This window comes from Rhinoraja longicauda, chromosome 4 (assembly GCF_053455715.1).
Source record: "Rhinoraja longicauda isolate Sanriku21f chromosome 4, sRhiLon1.1, whole genome shotgun sequence".
Taxonomy (NCBI): domain Eukaryota; kingdom Metazoa; phylum Chordata; class Chondrichthyes; order Rajiformes; family Arhynchobatidae; genus Rhinoraja; species Rhinoraja longicauda.
In genome coordinates this window covers 43,958,218-43,977,148 of record NC_135956.1, presented here as the reverse complement: position 1 = coordinate 43,977,148, position 18,931 = coordinate 43,958,218, and the positions used below count along the sequence as shown (strand labels likewise).

Genomic DNA, 18,931 nt, shown 5'->3' with positions numbered 1-18,931 from the left:
AGATATGTCAAGAGAAAAAGATTAGTTAAGGCAAATGTAGGTCCCTTGCAGTCGGAAACAGGTGAATTGATCATAGGGAACAAGGAGATGGCAGACCAATTGAACAAATACTTTGGTTCTGTCTTCACTAAGGAAGACATAAACCGTCTGCCGGAAATAGCGGGTCTAATGAGATGGAGGAACTGAGGGAAATCCAGGTTAGTCGGGAAGTGGTGTTAGGTAAATTAAATGGATTAAAGGCAGATAAATCCCCAGGGCCAGATAGGCTGCATCCCAGAGTGCTTAAGGAAGTAGCCTCAGAAATAGTGGATGCATTAGTGATAATTTTTCAAAACTCTTTAGATTCTGGAGTAGTTCCTGAGGACTGGAGGGTAGCTAATGTAACCCCACTTTTTAAAAAGGGAGGGAGAGAGAAAACGGGGAATTATAGACCAGTTAGCCTAACATCGGTAGTGGGGAAAATGCTAGAGTCAGTTATTAAAGATGTGATAGTATCACATTTGGAAAGTGGTGAAATCATCGGACAAAGTCAGCATGGATTTACCAAAGGCAAATCATGTCTGACGAATCTTATAGAATTTTTCGAGGATGTAACTAGTAGAGTGGATAAGGGAGAACCAGTCGATGTGTTATATCTGGACTTTCAGAAGGCCTTCGACAAGGTCCCACATAGGAGATTGGTGTACAAACTTAAAGCACACGGTATTGAGGGTTCAGTTTTGAGGTGGATAGAAAATTGGTTGGCGGACAGGAAGCAAAGAGTAGGAATAAACGGGTCCTTTTCGGAATGGCAGGCAGTGACTAGTGGGGTAACGCAAGGCTCAGTGCTGGGACCCCAGTTATTTACAGTGTATATTAATGATTTGGACGAGGGAATTGAATGCAACATCTCTAAGTTTGCGGATGACACGAAGCTGGGTGGCAGTGTAAGCTGCGAGGAGGATGCTAGGAGGCTGCAGAGTGACTTGGATAGATTAGGCGAGTGGGCAAATGCATGGCAGATGCAATATAATGTGGATAAATGTGAGGTTATCCACTTTGGCGGCAAGAACAGGAAAGCAGAGTATTACCTGAATGGTGACCGATTGGGAGAAGGGGAGATGCAACGTGACCTGGGTGTCATGGTGCACCAGTCCTTGAAAGCAAGCATGCAGGTGCAGCAGGCAGTGAAGAAAGCGAATGGTATGTTGGCATTCATAGCAAGAGGATTTGAATTTAGGAGCAGGGAGGTTCTGCTGCAGTTGTACAGGTCCTTGGTGAGACCGCACCTGGAGTATTGTGTGCAGTTTTGGTCTCCTAACCTGAGGAAAGACGTTCTTGCCTTAGAGGGAGTACAGAGAAGGTTCACCAGATTAATCCCTGGGATGGCGGGACTTGCATATGAGGAAAGACTGGATAGACTGGGCTTGTACTCGCTGGAATTTAGAAGACTGAGGGGGGATCTTATAGAAACATATAAAATTCTTAAGGGGTTGGAGAGGCTAGATGCGGGAAGATTGTTCCCGATGTTGGGGGAGTCCAGAACCAGGGGTCACAGCTTAAGGATAAGGGGGAAGTCTTTTAGGACCGAGATGAGAAAACATTTCTTCACACAGAGAGTGGTGAGTCTGTGGAATTCTCTGCCACAGAAGGTAGTTGAGGCCAGTTCATTGGCTATATTTAAGAGGGAGTTAGATGTGGCCCTTTTTGCTAAAGGGTTCAGGGGGTATGGAGAGAAGGCAGGTACAGGCTACTGAGTTGGATGATCAGCCATGATCATATTGCATGGCGGTGCAGGCTCGAAGGGCCGAATGGCCTACTCCTGCACCTATTTTCTATGTTTCTATGTTTCTAATATGTGAATGAGCTGAGAAAGCCAATACTCTGCAGGTGGTCTGGGAACTACGACATATATGGAATTCGAACTTAACCGGGGATAAAATATGATACAAATGTTGTAAAGAATCTGGTTCGGGTTCAAAGAATTGCCAGCGAGAAGTGGTCAGTAGACAGGGCGGGTGTTTATGACTGGGTCCAAAAGCTTCAATCTTCCCAAGATTTTGTTGGACAAAAATCTGGTATCCTGTAAGCTCCTTTTGAGAGTGAGCTCGGATGGGACTAGCGAGGTTGCAGTTCTTAATAACAGCACTGCGTGGATATTGGATAGAGTGGATGTTTGCACTAGTGGGAGAGTCTAGGACCAGAGGCCGGAGACTCTGGATAAAAGGACATACCATTAGAAAGGAGGTGAGGAGGACTTTCTTTAGTCAGAGGGTGGTGAATCTGTGGAATTCATTACCACAGAAGGCTGTGGAGACCGTCAATAGACATTTTTAAGGCGGAGATTGATAGATTCTTAGATTCTGGTATGGGTCAGAGGTTATGGAGAGAAGGCAGGAGAATGGGGTTGAGAGGGAATGAGAGATCACCCATGATTGAATGGTGGAGTAAACGTGATGGGTTGAATGGCCTAATTCTGTTCCAAAAACTTATGAACATGATATTGTACATCAATCATGTTACAAATGAATAAACTAAACCCCCATTTGCAGATAGCAATTGTGTGTACAATAAAACTAAAGGCTTGGAAAAAAGACATAAGGACATTAAAAAAACCCCACAAAGTGCTGGAATAACTCTGCGGGTCAGGCAGCATCTCTGGAGAGCATGAGTAAGTGCCATTTTGGGTCAAGACTTCTTCAGACTGACAGGTTGTTTTTAGACGTAATTCCTATGTGCTCTCTTTGTAACTTACTCTCTCACTCAGATTTAAGATGTCTGCCAACCCAGACACATTACTCTCTATCTCTTCATTTGGACAAAGTAGTTAGCTAAACCCTAGGCAATGACAGCTGTAGTCCTTGACCAGTTACAATTTACCAATCAGATTTACTCACATTCTCTACGGTCTATTCACCAATTCTCAGCGCATATCCAATCCATATTACTACAGATAGACCCAAAATGCTGGAGTAACTCAGCGGGAAAGGCAGCATCTCTAGAGAAAAGGAATGGGTGACGTTTCTGGTCGAGATCCTTCTTCAGACTGCCACGCTGTTACTCCAGCATTTTGTGTCTTTCTTTGGTTTAAACCAGCATCTGCAGTTACACGATACTACTACAAATTACTTGAGATCTAATTCTTGTGCCATAACCTTTTACAAATGCCTTTTGATGATCCAAATGTGCTTTGTTTACTGCTTTTCCAATTTTCTCTCAGCACAGGCTACTATCTGTATATGTTGTGGGGCTAGCCATGGTTTTGATAAACTAATTTTGAGGAAGCATAAACAAACGTTCTGAAGAGATGAGAGATTGCAGATGTTGGAATCTCGAATAAAAAACGCATCTGGAGGAGAATTTCATTAAAGTGAACATACTTTGAGGATATTTTGCAGTACTATCTGAGCCTCTGAGGTGCTCCAGCAGTTTATTGTTTGTTCAAGTATTTACAAAACATCTAGTCCCTGAGCAGTGATTTGTTTTAATGTACTGCGGATTTGAAGTTTTAATGGAGAACCTCACAGTTGTTTCACGTGGCTTGTTGCCAGGATGCAATTATATTTCTGATGTAAAATCCACCTGGTCTGAGACTCCCCACCAGTAGTGGTCTTAGAACTCATGATGTCAATGTGCTCAATGCTCTCTCTGCTGGCATGCATCATATTGATATACAATCAAACCACACTGCAATTGTGGCGTATAAACCCAGCACTTAGAAAGAACTGGCCTGGTTCTCGCTTCAGAAAGGATGAGCTTGATGCCATAAAATGATACATTATCAAAAAGTCTCTGAAAAATAGATAATAAACAGCAAAAGCATGTGAAATCTACAATAAATAACCATCAGGTCAGGTCAATGTTCTGCCGGCCTTAGCACATCTAGGGCCCAGGTTTTGAAGACCAGGCTGAAGCCAGGAGTGCTGAATAGATCACTCGTCTCAGCTTCCTCCTGAGATCCCCATCATTGCAGGAACTAGTCTCCAGCCAGTTCTATTCACTCCCTGTGACATCAGGAAACGGCTGAGAGCACTGGATACAGCAAAGGCTATGGGCCCAGACATCATCCCAGCTGTATCACTGAAGACCAGCATTTCAGAACTAGCTGTAATTCCAGTCCAGCTGTTTCAGTACAGTTACAATGCTGGCATCCACCTCACACTGTGGACAGTTGCCCAGGTCAAGCCATTCATCGGGTTAAACAGCATGGAAACAGGCCATTCAGCACAACTTGTCCCATTTGCCTGCATTTCAGGAATCCATATTCCTCCAAACCTTATTGATATATCTGTACAAATATTGCATTGGGCATACATAATGAATGCAATCCAAATAATCACCACTCAGCCAGTCTACTCCCAGATATCAGCAAAATGATTCACAGTGTCACTGACAGTGCTCTCAAGCAATATTTACTTACCAAGAACGTACTCTCTAGTGTCCACTTTAGGTTTCACTAGGATTACTCAAAGACATACCCCATGAAAGCCTTTGTACAAACATCTGGAGTCAAGATAAGAATGACTGCCTTAGACATCAAGGCAGCATTTGACCAAATCTGCCATCAATGCGCCTCTTAAATTGAAGTCAATCTGCTGCAGAGGGAAATATTCCTGTAGCTGGTGTCATCAAGTGTATCCAAGGACATTGTGGGAAGGTAAGCAGGAAATTGTGGTGCCAATAGCTGAGATATTTATATCACTGACAGCCAGGGGTGAGAGTCGGAAGATGAGACGGTGGCCAATGTCGTGCCTCTTTTTCAGAAAGGTTGCAAGGAAAATCAACTACAGACCAGTGAGCTTTACATCAGTGTTAGGTAAATATTGGAAGGGATTCTCAGAGGATCTACATGCATTTGGAAAGGTGACTTATTGATGATAACCAGCATGGCTTTCTGTGACGGAAATCACATGTTCCAATTTGCCAGAGATATATATTTTTTAATACCCAAGAAGATTATTGAGTGCAGTACGTAGACATTGTCTGCATGTACTTTATTTAGAAAGTTATTTGACGAGGTACCACTGGTAGGCCGGTCTAGAAGGTTAGATATCCAGGGCAAGCTAGCCAACTGGATACAAAATTATCTTGCAGGTAGGAAACAGAGGGTGAAGTAGAGGGTTGTTGTCATACTAGCCAATAACATAAGATCCCTGTGCCACAGGGATCAGTGCTGATTCAGTGTTGTTTGTAAATTATGATAAAGATTTGGATGTGAATGTACGTAGCAGGGTTTGTAAGTTTGCAGATGACTTCATAAATGGACAGTGAAGAAAGCTATCTGTGATTGCAGTGGGATCTTGATCAACCGGGCCAATGGACCAAGGAATGGCAGACGGAGTTTCATTCAGATAAATGTGTGGTATTGCATTTTGGTAGAACAACCAATGCAGGACCTGCACAGTAAATGGTGGGGTCCTGGAGCATGTTGAATAGCAAAGAGATCTGCAGTGGGACAGAGTTGGACATGGTAGTGAAGAAGGTTGCCTTCATTGGTTAGTGTTGAGCAATTAGGATGACATTTTACAGCTGTGGAAGACGTTGATAAGACCACGTTTGGAGTACTATGTACAGTTCTGGTCGCCACACTCTTGGAAGGATGTCATTAAACTGGATAAGGCGCAAAAAAAGATTTGTGAAGATGTTACCAGGTCTGGAGGATTTGAGCTATAAGGTGAAGCTGGATAAACTGTGTCTTTTTACTCAGGCATGAAGGAGGATGAGGGGTGACCTTATAATGGTATATTAAATCATGAGAGGCATAGATAAGCTGCATCCAATTTTTTTCTCCAGGCTAGGGGAGTCAAAAACTAAAGAGAATACGTTTAAGGTGAGGGAATAAGTTTAAGAGGGACCTGAGGGGCAACATTTTCACATAGACGGCAGTGCGTACATGGAATGAGCTGCCGGAAGAAGTGGTAGAGGCGGTTACAATCACAAGATGTAAGAGACACCTTAGACAGGTACCTGAATATATAAGGTTTGGAAGGATATAGGCCAGATGCAAGCAAGTGGGATTAGCTTGGTTAAGCAACTTGGTTACTTGATTGACATGGACAAGTTGGGCCAAAGGGCCTGTGTCCATGCTGTATAGTTCTATGACTGTACCTCACCAAAAGGAACATGGTGGAAGGTGATCATCTCAGACCCAGGACAGCGCTGCAGACATTCCTTAGAGCATCTTCAACTACCTCAGCAATGACCTTTCCATCATAATGTCAGAAGTATAGATGTTTGCAGATGTTCAATTCTATTCACAACTCTTCAGCAAATCGAACAGCCTATGCATGCAAGCAGCAAGACTAGACATTTGGGCATGGACTTTTTTGTGGCAAATAACATGCACAGCACAAAGTGAAAGACATTGATCATCTCTAGTATTCAGTCTAACAACATAATCTTGCCATCCAACAGCATTAGCATTGCTGACGTCTGACCATTAATATCCGGTCACTGTCGACTCAACCAAACCCAAAACATAAATACTTGGCTTCAAGAACAGGTCAGTGGCCAGGTTTCTTTGTGGTGAATGACCATGGCCTGTCACCTCAAAGCGTTCCACCATCTACAAGACATAAAACAGGAGTGTGATGGAATAACTCCCATTTGCCTGGATGAATGCAGCTGTACAATTGTACAACACCATCCAGAACAATGCAGCTTGCCTGATTGGCACCTGATCCACCAGGCTGAACATTAATTTCCTTCATAACTGGTGCATACTGGCTGCAATGTGCACCATTTTATAATATGCCCTACAGTTAATTGACCAGGCTACTCTGACAGCATTTCCTAAAAACTCCATCTCTATGGCAGCAATTTAAGGCAGCACTCATCTCCTCCTTCTCAAGGGCAATTAGTGATAGGCAATAAATGCTGGCTTTGCCAGTAATGACCAGATGCTAAAAATGAATAAATTAAAGATATGAAAAGACAGACAGTCCTGTCTACTGTAGATTACAGAGGTGAAATCTGACTGGCTGTTCTCAGTCTACACTTTGGCAGACTCCCAGCATATGCAGTCTTCCTTGCTCCCTCATATGTGCATTCAGCTTCCAATTACCCTTCCCTCACTAGTCACCTCATCCTTTCCCTGTGGGAGAACATTCCACATTCTCTCCATTGTCTGCACAGAATTCAATCAATATCCTTTTTGGATTTATGAATGACTAGCTTGTTTATGCTCTGGCTTAACACCTCTCCTTGTGTTTGATTTGGGAATGAACACTGGCAAGTGCTCTACCTCACCTGGATTTTTATTTCTCAAATATTAATGTAATCTCTGTGATTCCATGTCCAGTTTGTCTGATTATCACCACTGAGCCTGGGCCTCCAAATGTAAGTCAGTTGGAGCTCAAGCTCTATCAAGCAGATTTGTCGATGATCGTGTCTGCGAATGCAAATGCAAATGCAACCTGTGTGGTGCAAACTGAAGAAGGCTGATTGGATTCAGCTCACAACTTAACACAACTTTAAGGCATTTCTGCAAGAACTAAAGAGATGAGTTGAAACTTGAGTCAGGTAATAAAGATGATGGGTCCCCTATCTGGTTTAGCTGTGCTGAGCTGTTCTATAAACACTGGCTAAATTCACCAACCAGTGATTTCTACATTGCCTTCGATCTCATAATCCAGTACCACAACAAGATGACTGGCATCTAAGGACCTGGTTTGATATTTCATCAGAGCACAAAATCTATTATTTATGTGACTGAAGTCAATAGATTCTAGGTGTGCTGGAGCTAGTACAGAAACTTCTGCAACGTTGATAAGATTTCTTTTTTTAAATCCATTTTGAGAATGTGGCTATAATTTTAATTGATTGTCCTATTTATCCAAGCTATAGTGGCTTGCTAATGTCTTTAGAAGGGCATTTAGGAGACAACCATGATTGTGAGAAACTGTGGACATATGCAGGTCAAAATTAGGGGGGGAAAAGTGTTTATTTCCTCAGAGGGCATTAATGACAGCTGGATTTTTATTTTATTTGACTACTTTGGCAGCATGCTTCATTGTGTAATATAGTTGGAGAGGCATGATTAAAACCTAATTAGAGGGATGAAAAAAGATAATCTGGATTGGTGCATATGAGTTGAAGGAAGAAATCTCATGAGCTTTCATGTCTATTTACCGAGTAGCCATGTACAGATTAGAACTCAAGTTTACCATGTCAGCCAAAGGACAACATTTCTCACTGTATCACAGCCTCACACCACTGCACAATCGAGTAAACTACACCAGCTTAAACCATGCACACCATGATCTGAGAAAATCATAGGAACAAACTTACCTGCAACATAAAAATCTGGGTTCAGCAAAATTCTCCACATTTGGCATGTGCATATATCATATACTTCATTGAGTTTGAAAGAATTTCCTCATTACCTTCCATGACCACAGCATTCCCCAAAGTAGTTTAGTCAATGAAGCAGCTTTGAAGTGCAGTCGTTCTCATAATGTGAGAGCAGAGTGGCCAATTTGTAGGCAGCAAACTCCTACAAAAATATAATCCTTCCTTACTGCTATTGTTGGAGAAGCCAATATTGTGCGGCACGGTAGCGCAGCGGTAGAGTTGCTGCTTTACAGCGAATGCAGTGCCGGAGACTCAGGTTCGATCCTGACTACGGGTGCTGCACTGTAAGGAGTTTGTACGTTCTCCCCGTGACCTGCGTGGGTTTTCTCCGAGATCTTCGGTTTCCTCCCACACTCCAAAGACGTACAGGTATGTAGGTTAATTGGCTGGGTAAATGTAAAAAAAATAAAAAATTGTCCCTAGTGGGTGTAGGATAGTGTTAATGTACGGGGATCGTTGGGCGGCACGGACTTGGTGGGCCGAAAAGGCCTGTTTCCGGCTGTATATATATGATATGATGATATGATATTGTCTAAGAGGTTGGGGAAAACGCCAATGCTGTCTTCAAACAGGGCCTTGAGATATTTTACCTATACCCGAGAAGACGAATGTTTAATGATTCTTCCTAAAGATGCCATCTCTAGCAATGCAACCCCTTGAGGCATTGCTCCAACACCAGTGCAGCGCTCATGCAGTACTGTCTCTGCATCACTGTTCCTGTGCTGTACCACTCCTTCAGTGCAGCCATTGTGGTATGCAGCTCCTCCATTAGTGCAGCGATCATGCTGTACAGCCTCTCCATCAGCGTAGCGAGCTGTACTGCTCCTTCATCAGTATAGAAACCATTGTTGTACTGCCCCTCCTCCATCAGTGCAGCGATCGGGCTGTACTTCTCCACCATCTTTGCAGTGGTGCGATGAACTGCCTCTTCATCAGTGCAGCCACCATGCTGTACTGCACCTCCATCAGTGCAGTCCTTGTGAGGCACTGCACCCATGTTAATGACCCTTCTTCATGACTCTCCCACCATCAGTGCAATCCTCATTCCTGTTTCCCTCTCTGATAGTGAAGCTTTCCTGCAGTATCGACACACCTACCATGCAGTGCTCCCGTCAATACTGTTCCTTCCACTGTACCATCCCTCCCACAGTTCTATCTCCTTGACTACTGCCTGACAGCAGAGTCTCTGCCACCAATAATACAACTATCCATCAATGCAGTGCAAGAGAACTAGCCTGTATTTTTGTTTCTTTGGTAGAAGTGGAACACATGTATTCTGATTCAGAGATGTATGTTACCTTTGAGTCACAGTAAAATCCTAATGTCACCTTGTGTAAAGTGGCAGCCATTTAACATGAGTTTCAGCTGCCTGGTTCTGTGGCTAGTGCGTCTCATTCATTTCCACAGGAAGTATGGTATTTACCCAGTATATCACACCCCAGTAAGATGCTCGCTTTCAAGAAAAATGATACACAGCATCTAGGCAACATCTGTGGTGATAGAAATGGTGAATAGTTCAGAATGAAAAGGTTTCATGTGATAATACATCAGAGGCTGGAATAATAATTTTGTTTCTGTTTTCAATGCTTTCTGACCTGCTGAGGATTTTCAATATTTGTTTTCATTTCAAATTCTCAGGAATTTCTGTTTGCTTTTAGAAATCTGTTTGATTTTAGATCATTAAAATCATCTCAGTGTTGTTTGACTTCATTTTAAGTACTTAAAACCTGATCTCCTGTAGGTGGTGTGAATTTACAGCCTCTAATGTTTGCTAACTTCAGGTCAAATTAAGGTAACTGTATCTGCTATCATCTTCAGTTTACTTGTGATCATGCTTGTTATATTGTAGGATCACAGCGTTACCCTAGACTAGTGGCCTTGGCTTCCTGTCATCTCCCCATTTATCCATAACCAAGCAGCAGCCTGCCTGTTCCCCTCTCCCATCATAGATGAGGCCTTCACTCTTGTCTCCTCAGTACCGCGCAGCTCCGCCCTAGCTCTCCCTCCCCCTAGTCACAACAGAGACAGAGTCCCACTAGTCCTTACCTTCCACTCTATCATCCGTCGCAAACAACACATAATCGTCTAAAATTTCCGCCACCTCCAATGGGATCCCACCACTAGCCACATTTTCCCATCTACACCCCTTTAATCCTTCTGCAGAGACCGTTCCCTCCACAACTCACTGGTTAACTCATCCCTTCCCACCCAAACCACACCTTCCCTAGGTACCTTCCCCTGCAACCGCAGAAGATGCTACACCTATCCCTATACCTTCTCCCTCGACTCTGTCCAGGGACCCTGACAGTCCTTTCAGGTTAGGCAGAGGTTCACTTGCACCTTTTCCAGCCTCATCTACTGTCTGTTGTTCAAGATGTGGACTTTTTTACATCGGCGAGACCAAACGTAGACTGGGCGATCGTTTCGCTGAACAATGCTCAGTCCGCCTGAACCTACCTGATCTCCCAGTTGCTAAACACTTTAATTCTCCTTCCCATTCCCACACAGTCCTAGGTTCTCCTCCGTTGTGAGTGAGGCTAAATGCGAATTGGAGAAACAGCATCTCATGTTTCACTTGGGCAGCTTACAGCCAGTGGTGTGAATATTGATTTCTCTCACTTCAGGTAGCCCTGGCATTCCCTCTCTCTCTCTATCACTTCCCCACCCAAGTTGCACTAGCTTCTTGTTTTACCCACAAACAGCAAATAGCCTTTTTCCTTTATCATCGTTACTTTTTTGCATATTTTTTATTCATTGTTCTTTATCTCTCTACATCATCGTCCATATCTCTCATTTCCCTTATCCCATACCAGTCTGAAGAAGGGTCTCAACCCGAAACATCACACATTCCTTCTCTCCAGAGATGCTGCCTGTCCCGCTGAGTTACTCCAGCTTTTTGTGTCTATCTTCGGTGTAAATCAGCATCTGCAGTTTCTTCCTACACTGTACTTTGATTTAGCAGGATTACCCACACAGTATTTCTGATGCACAAAATGAAGCTTTACGATTGGATTTCAAAGTGTGAAACCACTTTTAATTATGCATCGCCAAGATGTGTCATTTAAGTAGCACAATCTGTTATATCTGTGCATAGATCTTTTCAAAGGAATAACACCAGTAATAACCGAGTAACCAGTTATATAAACAGATAACAACGTGTGCTTTGTAATTATGCAAAGCATATCTAAATTAGAACTGTAACAAATGGCTTTACATGATGTCCCAAAGCCTGCGAACTAGCACATTGATTTTACTGAGAGCCATTGGCATTTACTTTAATTACAAACAAGTTCTTTGTTGTTAAAACAAATAGCCTCTCACTTGTGGCTTGAAAACCCAACACCGGATCAGTGGTTTCCAAGTTTGCAACCTGCTGCTTGGCGACTTGCTCTACATGTCTGGCTTCCTTTCGGTTGTACAGCACGGTTTGAACAGGTGAGGGCTGGTGGTAAATAAAAACCCGTCGGAAGCATTCACACAGAGCAGCGTAGGAATGGTCGGGAGCACAAGTCGCAAACTTCTTCTCACGTTTGGATGCCTGAACATAGCCTGAAACATGAAGAGGTTTACCTTGATTAAACATTGCACTGAAAAGTTTTACAAATCCTCAGTATATTTCAAAGCATGCATTATTTGATGTGTAGGCATTGTTGCCATGTAGGAATTAGAGAAACCTTTCTGCACACAGCAAAACTCCCAAAACAGCTGAGACCCATGATCAGCTATCTTCTGTTCTGTTTGTGGAGAAATAAAGAGTGACCATAGAGAATTCTTTATTTCTGCAGAATAAAGCCTTGAGATTTTTTACTCCCTGACAGGACAGGTCTATGTTTCATGTATTTGAAAGACAATAGCTCCATAAGGTGCAGTGCTATCTCTATACTGCATTTTTGTGTCAACCTAGATTACATGCTCAAGTAGGACTTGAGTTCACAAACATGTACTAGATTTGACATGCTGTACATTTATCTAAAAGCAAAAGAAAGTGCACAGTGCAGGTCAATGGAATTCATGAATGACGCTGGGCAGAAGCAGTAACAAAAGGCCAAGTCTTGGTCTACAGGGGTTCGGAAAATGCATGGGGAATATGTAGTTAAATAATGTAAGAAGGAACTGCAGATGCTGGTTTAAACCAAAGATAGACACAAAAAGCTGGAATAATAAGCGAGTTCGGTATTTCGACTGAGCATGTGCCGATTATAGGTCGCAAGGGCTAAGCATTCTCGCTGACTGATCTGCTGCGTGTATACAGACCTGCGTTTCATCCGTATTTTCCAATTTTGCTTCATAGAGGTAAGAAAATATTGCTTTGAAAATTTCAATTAGGTGTATTTATGGTAAATTTGTACTCCGGTAGACACAAAATCCCGGAGTAACTTACTGGGGACAGGCAGCATCTCTGGAGAGAAGGAATGGCTGACATCTCAGGTCTTGAACCTACAGGAAGGGTCTCGACCTGAAACGTCAGCCATTCCTTCTCGTTGTAAACCAGCGTCTACAGCTCCTTCTTACACGTTAAAAAATCTCCACGCTTGGTGCTTGATTGCGGGTTACAGAGCTCCCTCCCACCCCATTCCTTCGCTCCAGAGATGCTGCCTGTCCTCCTGAGTTACTCCAGCTTTTTGTGTCTATGTAGTTAAATAGGTTGTGCTGTCCAATGTTTATGGCCAGGGTGAAGGCACAATCATTAGCGATAGAGCAATTAAAATTTCCTACCTAATGCCTGGCGCTGGTTCAATTGCTGCTCAAAAATCCATCAAACTCAGCCTCAAATGCATCACAGTACACAAGACAATGCGCCAAGTAAAACAACCCTTTCTCATCTTAGTCCCAATGATTTAACCAGCATTATGAGAGGAATATGACCTTTACCAAATGCATTATATGAGAAATAAACACAGGCTTATGACTTTGTATCATCATTTGAAATTAAAAAGTACAAGCTCTTAAATTAGGCAATAATACACTTGGGATACAAAAGGAAGGGAAAGAAACAGTACAAAATACAGTAATGGGAAAGGAGTTATTTACACAGCAGTAGGAGGGGCAAGAAGAAAGCATTTGACACCTCATGAAATTGCACTGGTCCATTCTGGCAGTTGATTTCCAGATGCCTGGGCAAGGATGAATCTAGGCTTTGGAAATGTCATATTAATCAGACTATCAGATGTGACAAGCAAAGTTTTTTATATGAAATAGCAGACAAGCAAACAAGATTCAAACGAGGTGCAGTACTGAATGCAATGGAAAGGAGTGGCCAGGGCACTAGCTTCAAGTGTAGTTTATTTCTCAATTTAAAGTTTTCATCCATATTTTCAAAAAATTTCAGACCAATCATCAGAATTCTGTGTTCTTCCATCAATTGTGGTTGTTTGTGCACTCCTAATTTTAAAACCCCACCAACAGTATTCATGTCTTTAGCTTGATTGCAAATTTTCTGAAATCATAAGTTCTAGGAGCAGAATTAGGCCATTCGGCCCATCAAGCAACTACTCCACCATCAATCATAGCTGATCTATCTTTCCCTCTCAACCCCATTCTCCTGATTTCTCCCCATAACCATTGACACCCGTACCAATTAAGAATCTATCAATCTCCACCTTAAAAATATCTATTGGCCTCCACAGCCAGCTGTTGCAATGAATTCCAAGAAGTGGATAGTCACCACCCTCTGACTAAAGAAATTCCTCCTCAAAGGTAGCTTATCCTGGCACAGCTCACCCTTAATTACCCACGAGGAGGGTAAAATGGGTGGTGGCGAGCCACTTCTTGCTGCCACGGAGTGAACTGAATTGGCTGAAGTCTGGCTGCTGTTTTTGGGGATCTCAGGAAGCTGCTTGGACCTTAAACTCTGAATTCCCTCCCTAAACCTCATCTATATATTAAAACTCTCGTTTGTTTGCATGTTTGTTCCTGAACTACAGCCAAAACGGTAAACGATAGCGCGACAATTTTAGGCCCACCTTACTCATCGACTTTCCTTTGGTGCTAATGGAAGAAGTTAAATTGAAATTGGTTATATTTTTTAATTGTTCACATTTTAAAGTTTAAATCTATCTCCTAGGGAGGGAGGAGGGAGGATAATGAGGTTGAGGGGGATGGAGTGGGGGGGAGGGTAAGGGGGGAAGGGGAAAGGGGAGGGGAAGAGGGGAGGGGAAGGGGGAGGGGGAAGGGTGAGGGGGAGGGTAAGGGGGGAGGGGAGGGGGGAGGGTTGGAGGGAGGAGGGAGGAAGGAAGGCGGGGAGGAGGGGGGAGGGGGGAGGGGGAGGAGGAGGGAAGGGGGAGGAGGAGGGAAGGGGGAGGGGGAGGAGAGGGTGCTGCACCAATGCAGGAGAGGTTTGGGTCCAACTTGGTCTAGTAAGAACATAAAATATGGTAAATAGCAGGACCATGTTATTTAGTTCTTTGTTTCAATAAGATCTGATATCCCCAGATTTCCCTGAAACTGTCTCTAAAAATCCTTTGCTCTGTTTTGAATATATTCCAGCGGTGAAAATCCAAAGCTCTGTCCGAGAGAATTGCAAAAATCTACTCTCTTATGAGAGAATAAATTTGTTCTCAACTCGTCTGCGAGGCCAACCCAATTATTTAGAGACTGTAAGACCTGGTTTTAAACACTGCAGCCAGAGGAAATATCAAATCCTCATTTACCCTCTAAAGCCCTGCACGTATTTGGTATTTTGCAGCAAGAGTTCATTCTTCTAAAATTGAGAGTATTGGCCCAGTCTGCTTAATCTCTCTTTATAGGTCAAACATTCCATGTCAATTATGTCTCACTTCTTCTATCGCAAGTATATAATTCATAAAGTAGGATAACTACACATGCACACATAATTCCAAATATGAGCTCTATATAATTGGCACAAGATTTTACTACCCTTATACTTAAATCTTCTTGCAATAAAGACCAATTTATTGTATGCTCTTCTAAATATTATAATTGTGGTGTTTAATGTACAAGGACGTGTCTCTCTGAACGAAATCTTTCAAGCCTCTCACCATTAAAAAAGAATACTCCGTCGTGTTTTATCAACCTCCCATTCTTCCACTTTATATTCTCTCTGCCTTTCCAAGTTTCCTTCTGCCTTTCAGAAGCTACTTCAAACTTTTTTTTATGGTCACTGGTCCTACTGCTTTGAGTAGTTGGCATCAATTTTGTTTGATAATACTCCTGAGAAGTGCCTTGGAAGATTTTACAATGCTAAAAATGCTATATTAATTTATATTTCTGTTACTATGGAATGTTTAACAGTAGGTAATTTACGACCAAACAATCTTGCACGGTCAGATGTAGGGAAAGACCAGAAATGCTCAAAATATCTATGTGATTTAAATGAATTATTGAGCCAGGCAAGAATATACACATATTTGACTCGATTCAATGATACCTAGGTATTCAACCTATTCAGTTATTCAATGAAGGAAACTGTGCTGTTCCAAGCTCATCAAAACATAGCTAAAACCCTGAAATCACCATAGAACACAATTTTAGCTGAGAGAAAAGTGAGAGTTGCGATTTTCAATGTCTGAAATTTCAGGAGTGATTTAAAGCTTAAAGCAGTAATTGAAATAGCACTACTATTCACTGAGGTGAAGCGGATTTGCTCCCACAGGAAATCAGAGGCATTTGATCGATGGAAGTACTTATGATGTACTAATACCATGTCCATCTTTCAAGTCTGGGGCTTCATGTGGCTTGAAGATCAACCTTTAAAACTCAGCTTCAGCCCAAGTAATTTTGAGAATAAACACTCACATCTCCAAATGCACAGTTGGAACCAATGGGGAGAAGAAACATATAAAAACATTTGGAGATGTTCAAGTGTCTAAAACTGGAATAGCAGCTATCTTCGAAGATGTTACAGGGATAGACCACAAAGGGATTTGAAATCAAAAATGGATTTGAAAATCAAACACTGCATGCCACATGTGAGATGTAGCAGAGGTAGAGTCAAACATTGCTATGGAAACACGCTTGTTCACAAAACAAGAGCTAAAAGATATATTAACTATTACAATCACCCATTTCCCCAGAAATGCTCATCAATAAAATGTACTGCCAGTGTAGTGCATCACTTTACTGCTCCATCACAATGGGTAACTAATCAGATATACCCCACTGTACATTCATGGAAACAGGCCCTTTGGTCAATGATGAACATCAAGTGACCATCTATGGTAAACCCATCTGCCAGCACTTGGTCTGTGCTATTCAATGCTTTTCTATATACTTAACATTTGGGAGTACCCACTTGCACCAACCACTCAGGAAATACATTCTAGATTCCAACCACCTTCTTGGTGAAAAAGGTTCTTCTCCAGATACTTATTAATCTTTTATTCTAAACCTACTTTTATTCTAAATAACTACAGTTACAAATGATTACATACATTTTTGTGTATAGCTGGTTGTCCCCACAAAGGACTTTAAAATCTATCCAAATAATAAATCATATGTGACTAAGGACATAAAAAAGGTTATAATTACAAGGAAAGTGGCTTTCAAAAGCAAAGATTCTGGAGTGCTTAAACAGACCGAAAAAGAGCTGAAAATTAGATTGAGGGAAGGAAAATTGGCACACAGACAGCTTCTGTAAAACACTTTTAAAGCAAAACCCCCCCAAAAGGTGTGGGATACCATGAAAACTATGTCACCTATAACTAAACCTATTGTGACAGACAATGATTTTTGTTTTGCCAATGATCTGAACACCTTCTTTACCAGATTTGAATCACTAGATAATTCTGTTAAGTGCACTGAAATACTTAATACTATCACACTTGCTACCTCTGATAGAATTGTCATCACTGTCGAAGATGTTAGGAAAACATTTCAGTGTACAAATACCAAGAAAGCCGGTGGGCCGGATGAGTGCAGCGCTTTTCTTTTGAAGAACTTTGCAACTGAGCTGGCTCCAGTGTGGCAACCAATCTTTCAGGCTTCCATAGATACACACACTGTCCCTCTATTATGGAAAACTTTGCATATAAATCCATCACCCAAAATGCCATGTCCAAAAAAACAAGGATTTTGGACCGATAGCCCTTACCTCAGTGATTATGAAATCTCTAGAAAGAATTCTGCTCCAATATCTTGTCAGTACAACAAAAGACAAACTTGACCCTTATCAATTTGCGTATAAGCAGGGTTGTGTTACAGAAGATGCTGTTGCCACTCTGATTCATATCATCTATAAACATTTAGACAAACCTAACACCTATGCAAGAGCGCTCTTTCTAGATTTTTCATCAGCTTTCAACACAATACAAGCAGACCTTTTGGTGTCAAAAATGGTCCAACAGGAATTGAATCCACACTTGATTCACTGGTATACCTCTTTCCTCACTAACAGAGTCCAGCTCATAAAGGTGAACAAAACACTTTTATCTGCCATCACGACCAATGTTGGGGCTCCACAGGGTTGTGTGAGTTCTGCTATGCTTTTTATTTTTTACACCGATGACTGTCGTACAGATAAACCAAATCAATACATTCTAAAGTATTCTGATACAGTTTTAATATCTCTGTTGAGTAAATCAGACAATCCTGAGCTGCACCAACATGGCGTGAATGAAGTGGTCGAGTGGAGTGATAATAATGCTCTTGAGATTAATACAAGCTGAAGAAATAGTATTTGGTTCACCATCTGACTCTCATATAGTTTCTATTGTTATCCATAATGAAAAAATCAAGCAGGTGTGTTCATTTAAATACTTGGGTGTGATGATAGACCATCTGCTATCCTGGAAAGACCACATTGAATCTGTCTGCAAAAGGACAAAACAAAGAATTTATTTTCTCCGCCGCCTTAGGTCCTTTGGGGCGAGTAGACAAATTCTTCTTTTGTTCCTTACTTCTGTGATTATGAGTGTTCTTCAATATTGTAGTACTACATGGTACAAGTGTTTGTCCACCACTTTAAAGTCAAAACTGCTCCACCAAATGAAAATCTGCTCAAAGATCATCGGCCAACCCTTTGAGAAAGTCTATGAATCAGCCTACCACAATAACATGTTAAGGTTGGCCAACAACATTGTCTCTGACCCCAACCATGTCCTGAACAGTGAATACGAATTGTTACCATCAAATCGGAGGTACAGGGTACCAAGATTTAATAAGGTTAAACTGAAGCACTCTTTTGTGCACTAGTCAATCCTGAAACTAAACATAGAATTTACTCCCAGATCAAATGTACGTTGAAGGGCCTTGAATGTGTCATCATTTGTGATTGTAATGTTATGGTGAATATATGTATCCTCGTTTCTTGTCTTACATTCTTTGTCTTTGTTGATGTTGCAAGTGGAGCTGCTGAGATGCAAGAAAAAAATTAGGTTTGATCTGACAATAAAGTATTATCGTATGTGTACAGTGCATTCAGAAAGTATTCAGACCCCTTCACTTTTTCCACATTTTCTTACTTATCAGCCTTATTTTAAAATGGATTAAAAAAATTTTTTTAGCATCAATCTAGTCACAATACCCCATAATAAAAAAACAGGTGTTTAGAAATTTTTGCAAAGTAATTAAAAATAAATAACTGAAATATCACATTTACATAAGTATTCAGAACCTTTGCTATGACACTCAAAATTGAGCTTAG

The 18,931-nt window shown here is 41.7% G+C and overlaps 1 protein-coding gene across 1 annotated transcript in view; it reads right to left on the bottom strand.

Annotated features, from left to right (window-relative positions):
- Nucleotides 1-11,364: 11,364 nt before the first annotated feature.
- The window catches only part of nudcd1 (NudC domain containing 1), a 109,463-nt gene continuing 101,896 nt past the window's right edge, over nucleotides 11,365-18,931 (bottom strand). The window contains exon 10 of the mRNA XM_078398612.1: nucleotides 11,365-11,880. Within this exon, the coding sequence (XP_078254738.1) occupies nucleotides 11,582-11,880 (299 nt within the window). The 3' untranslated portion in view covers nucleotides 11,365-11,581. The remainder of the gene's footprint in view (nucleotides 11,881-18,931) is intronic.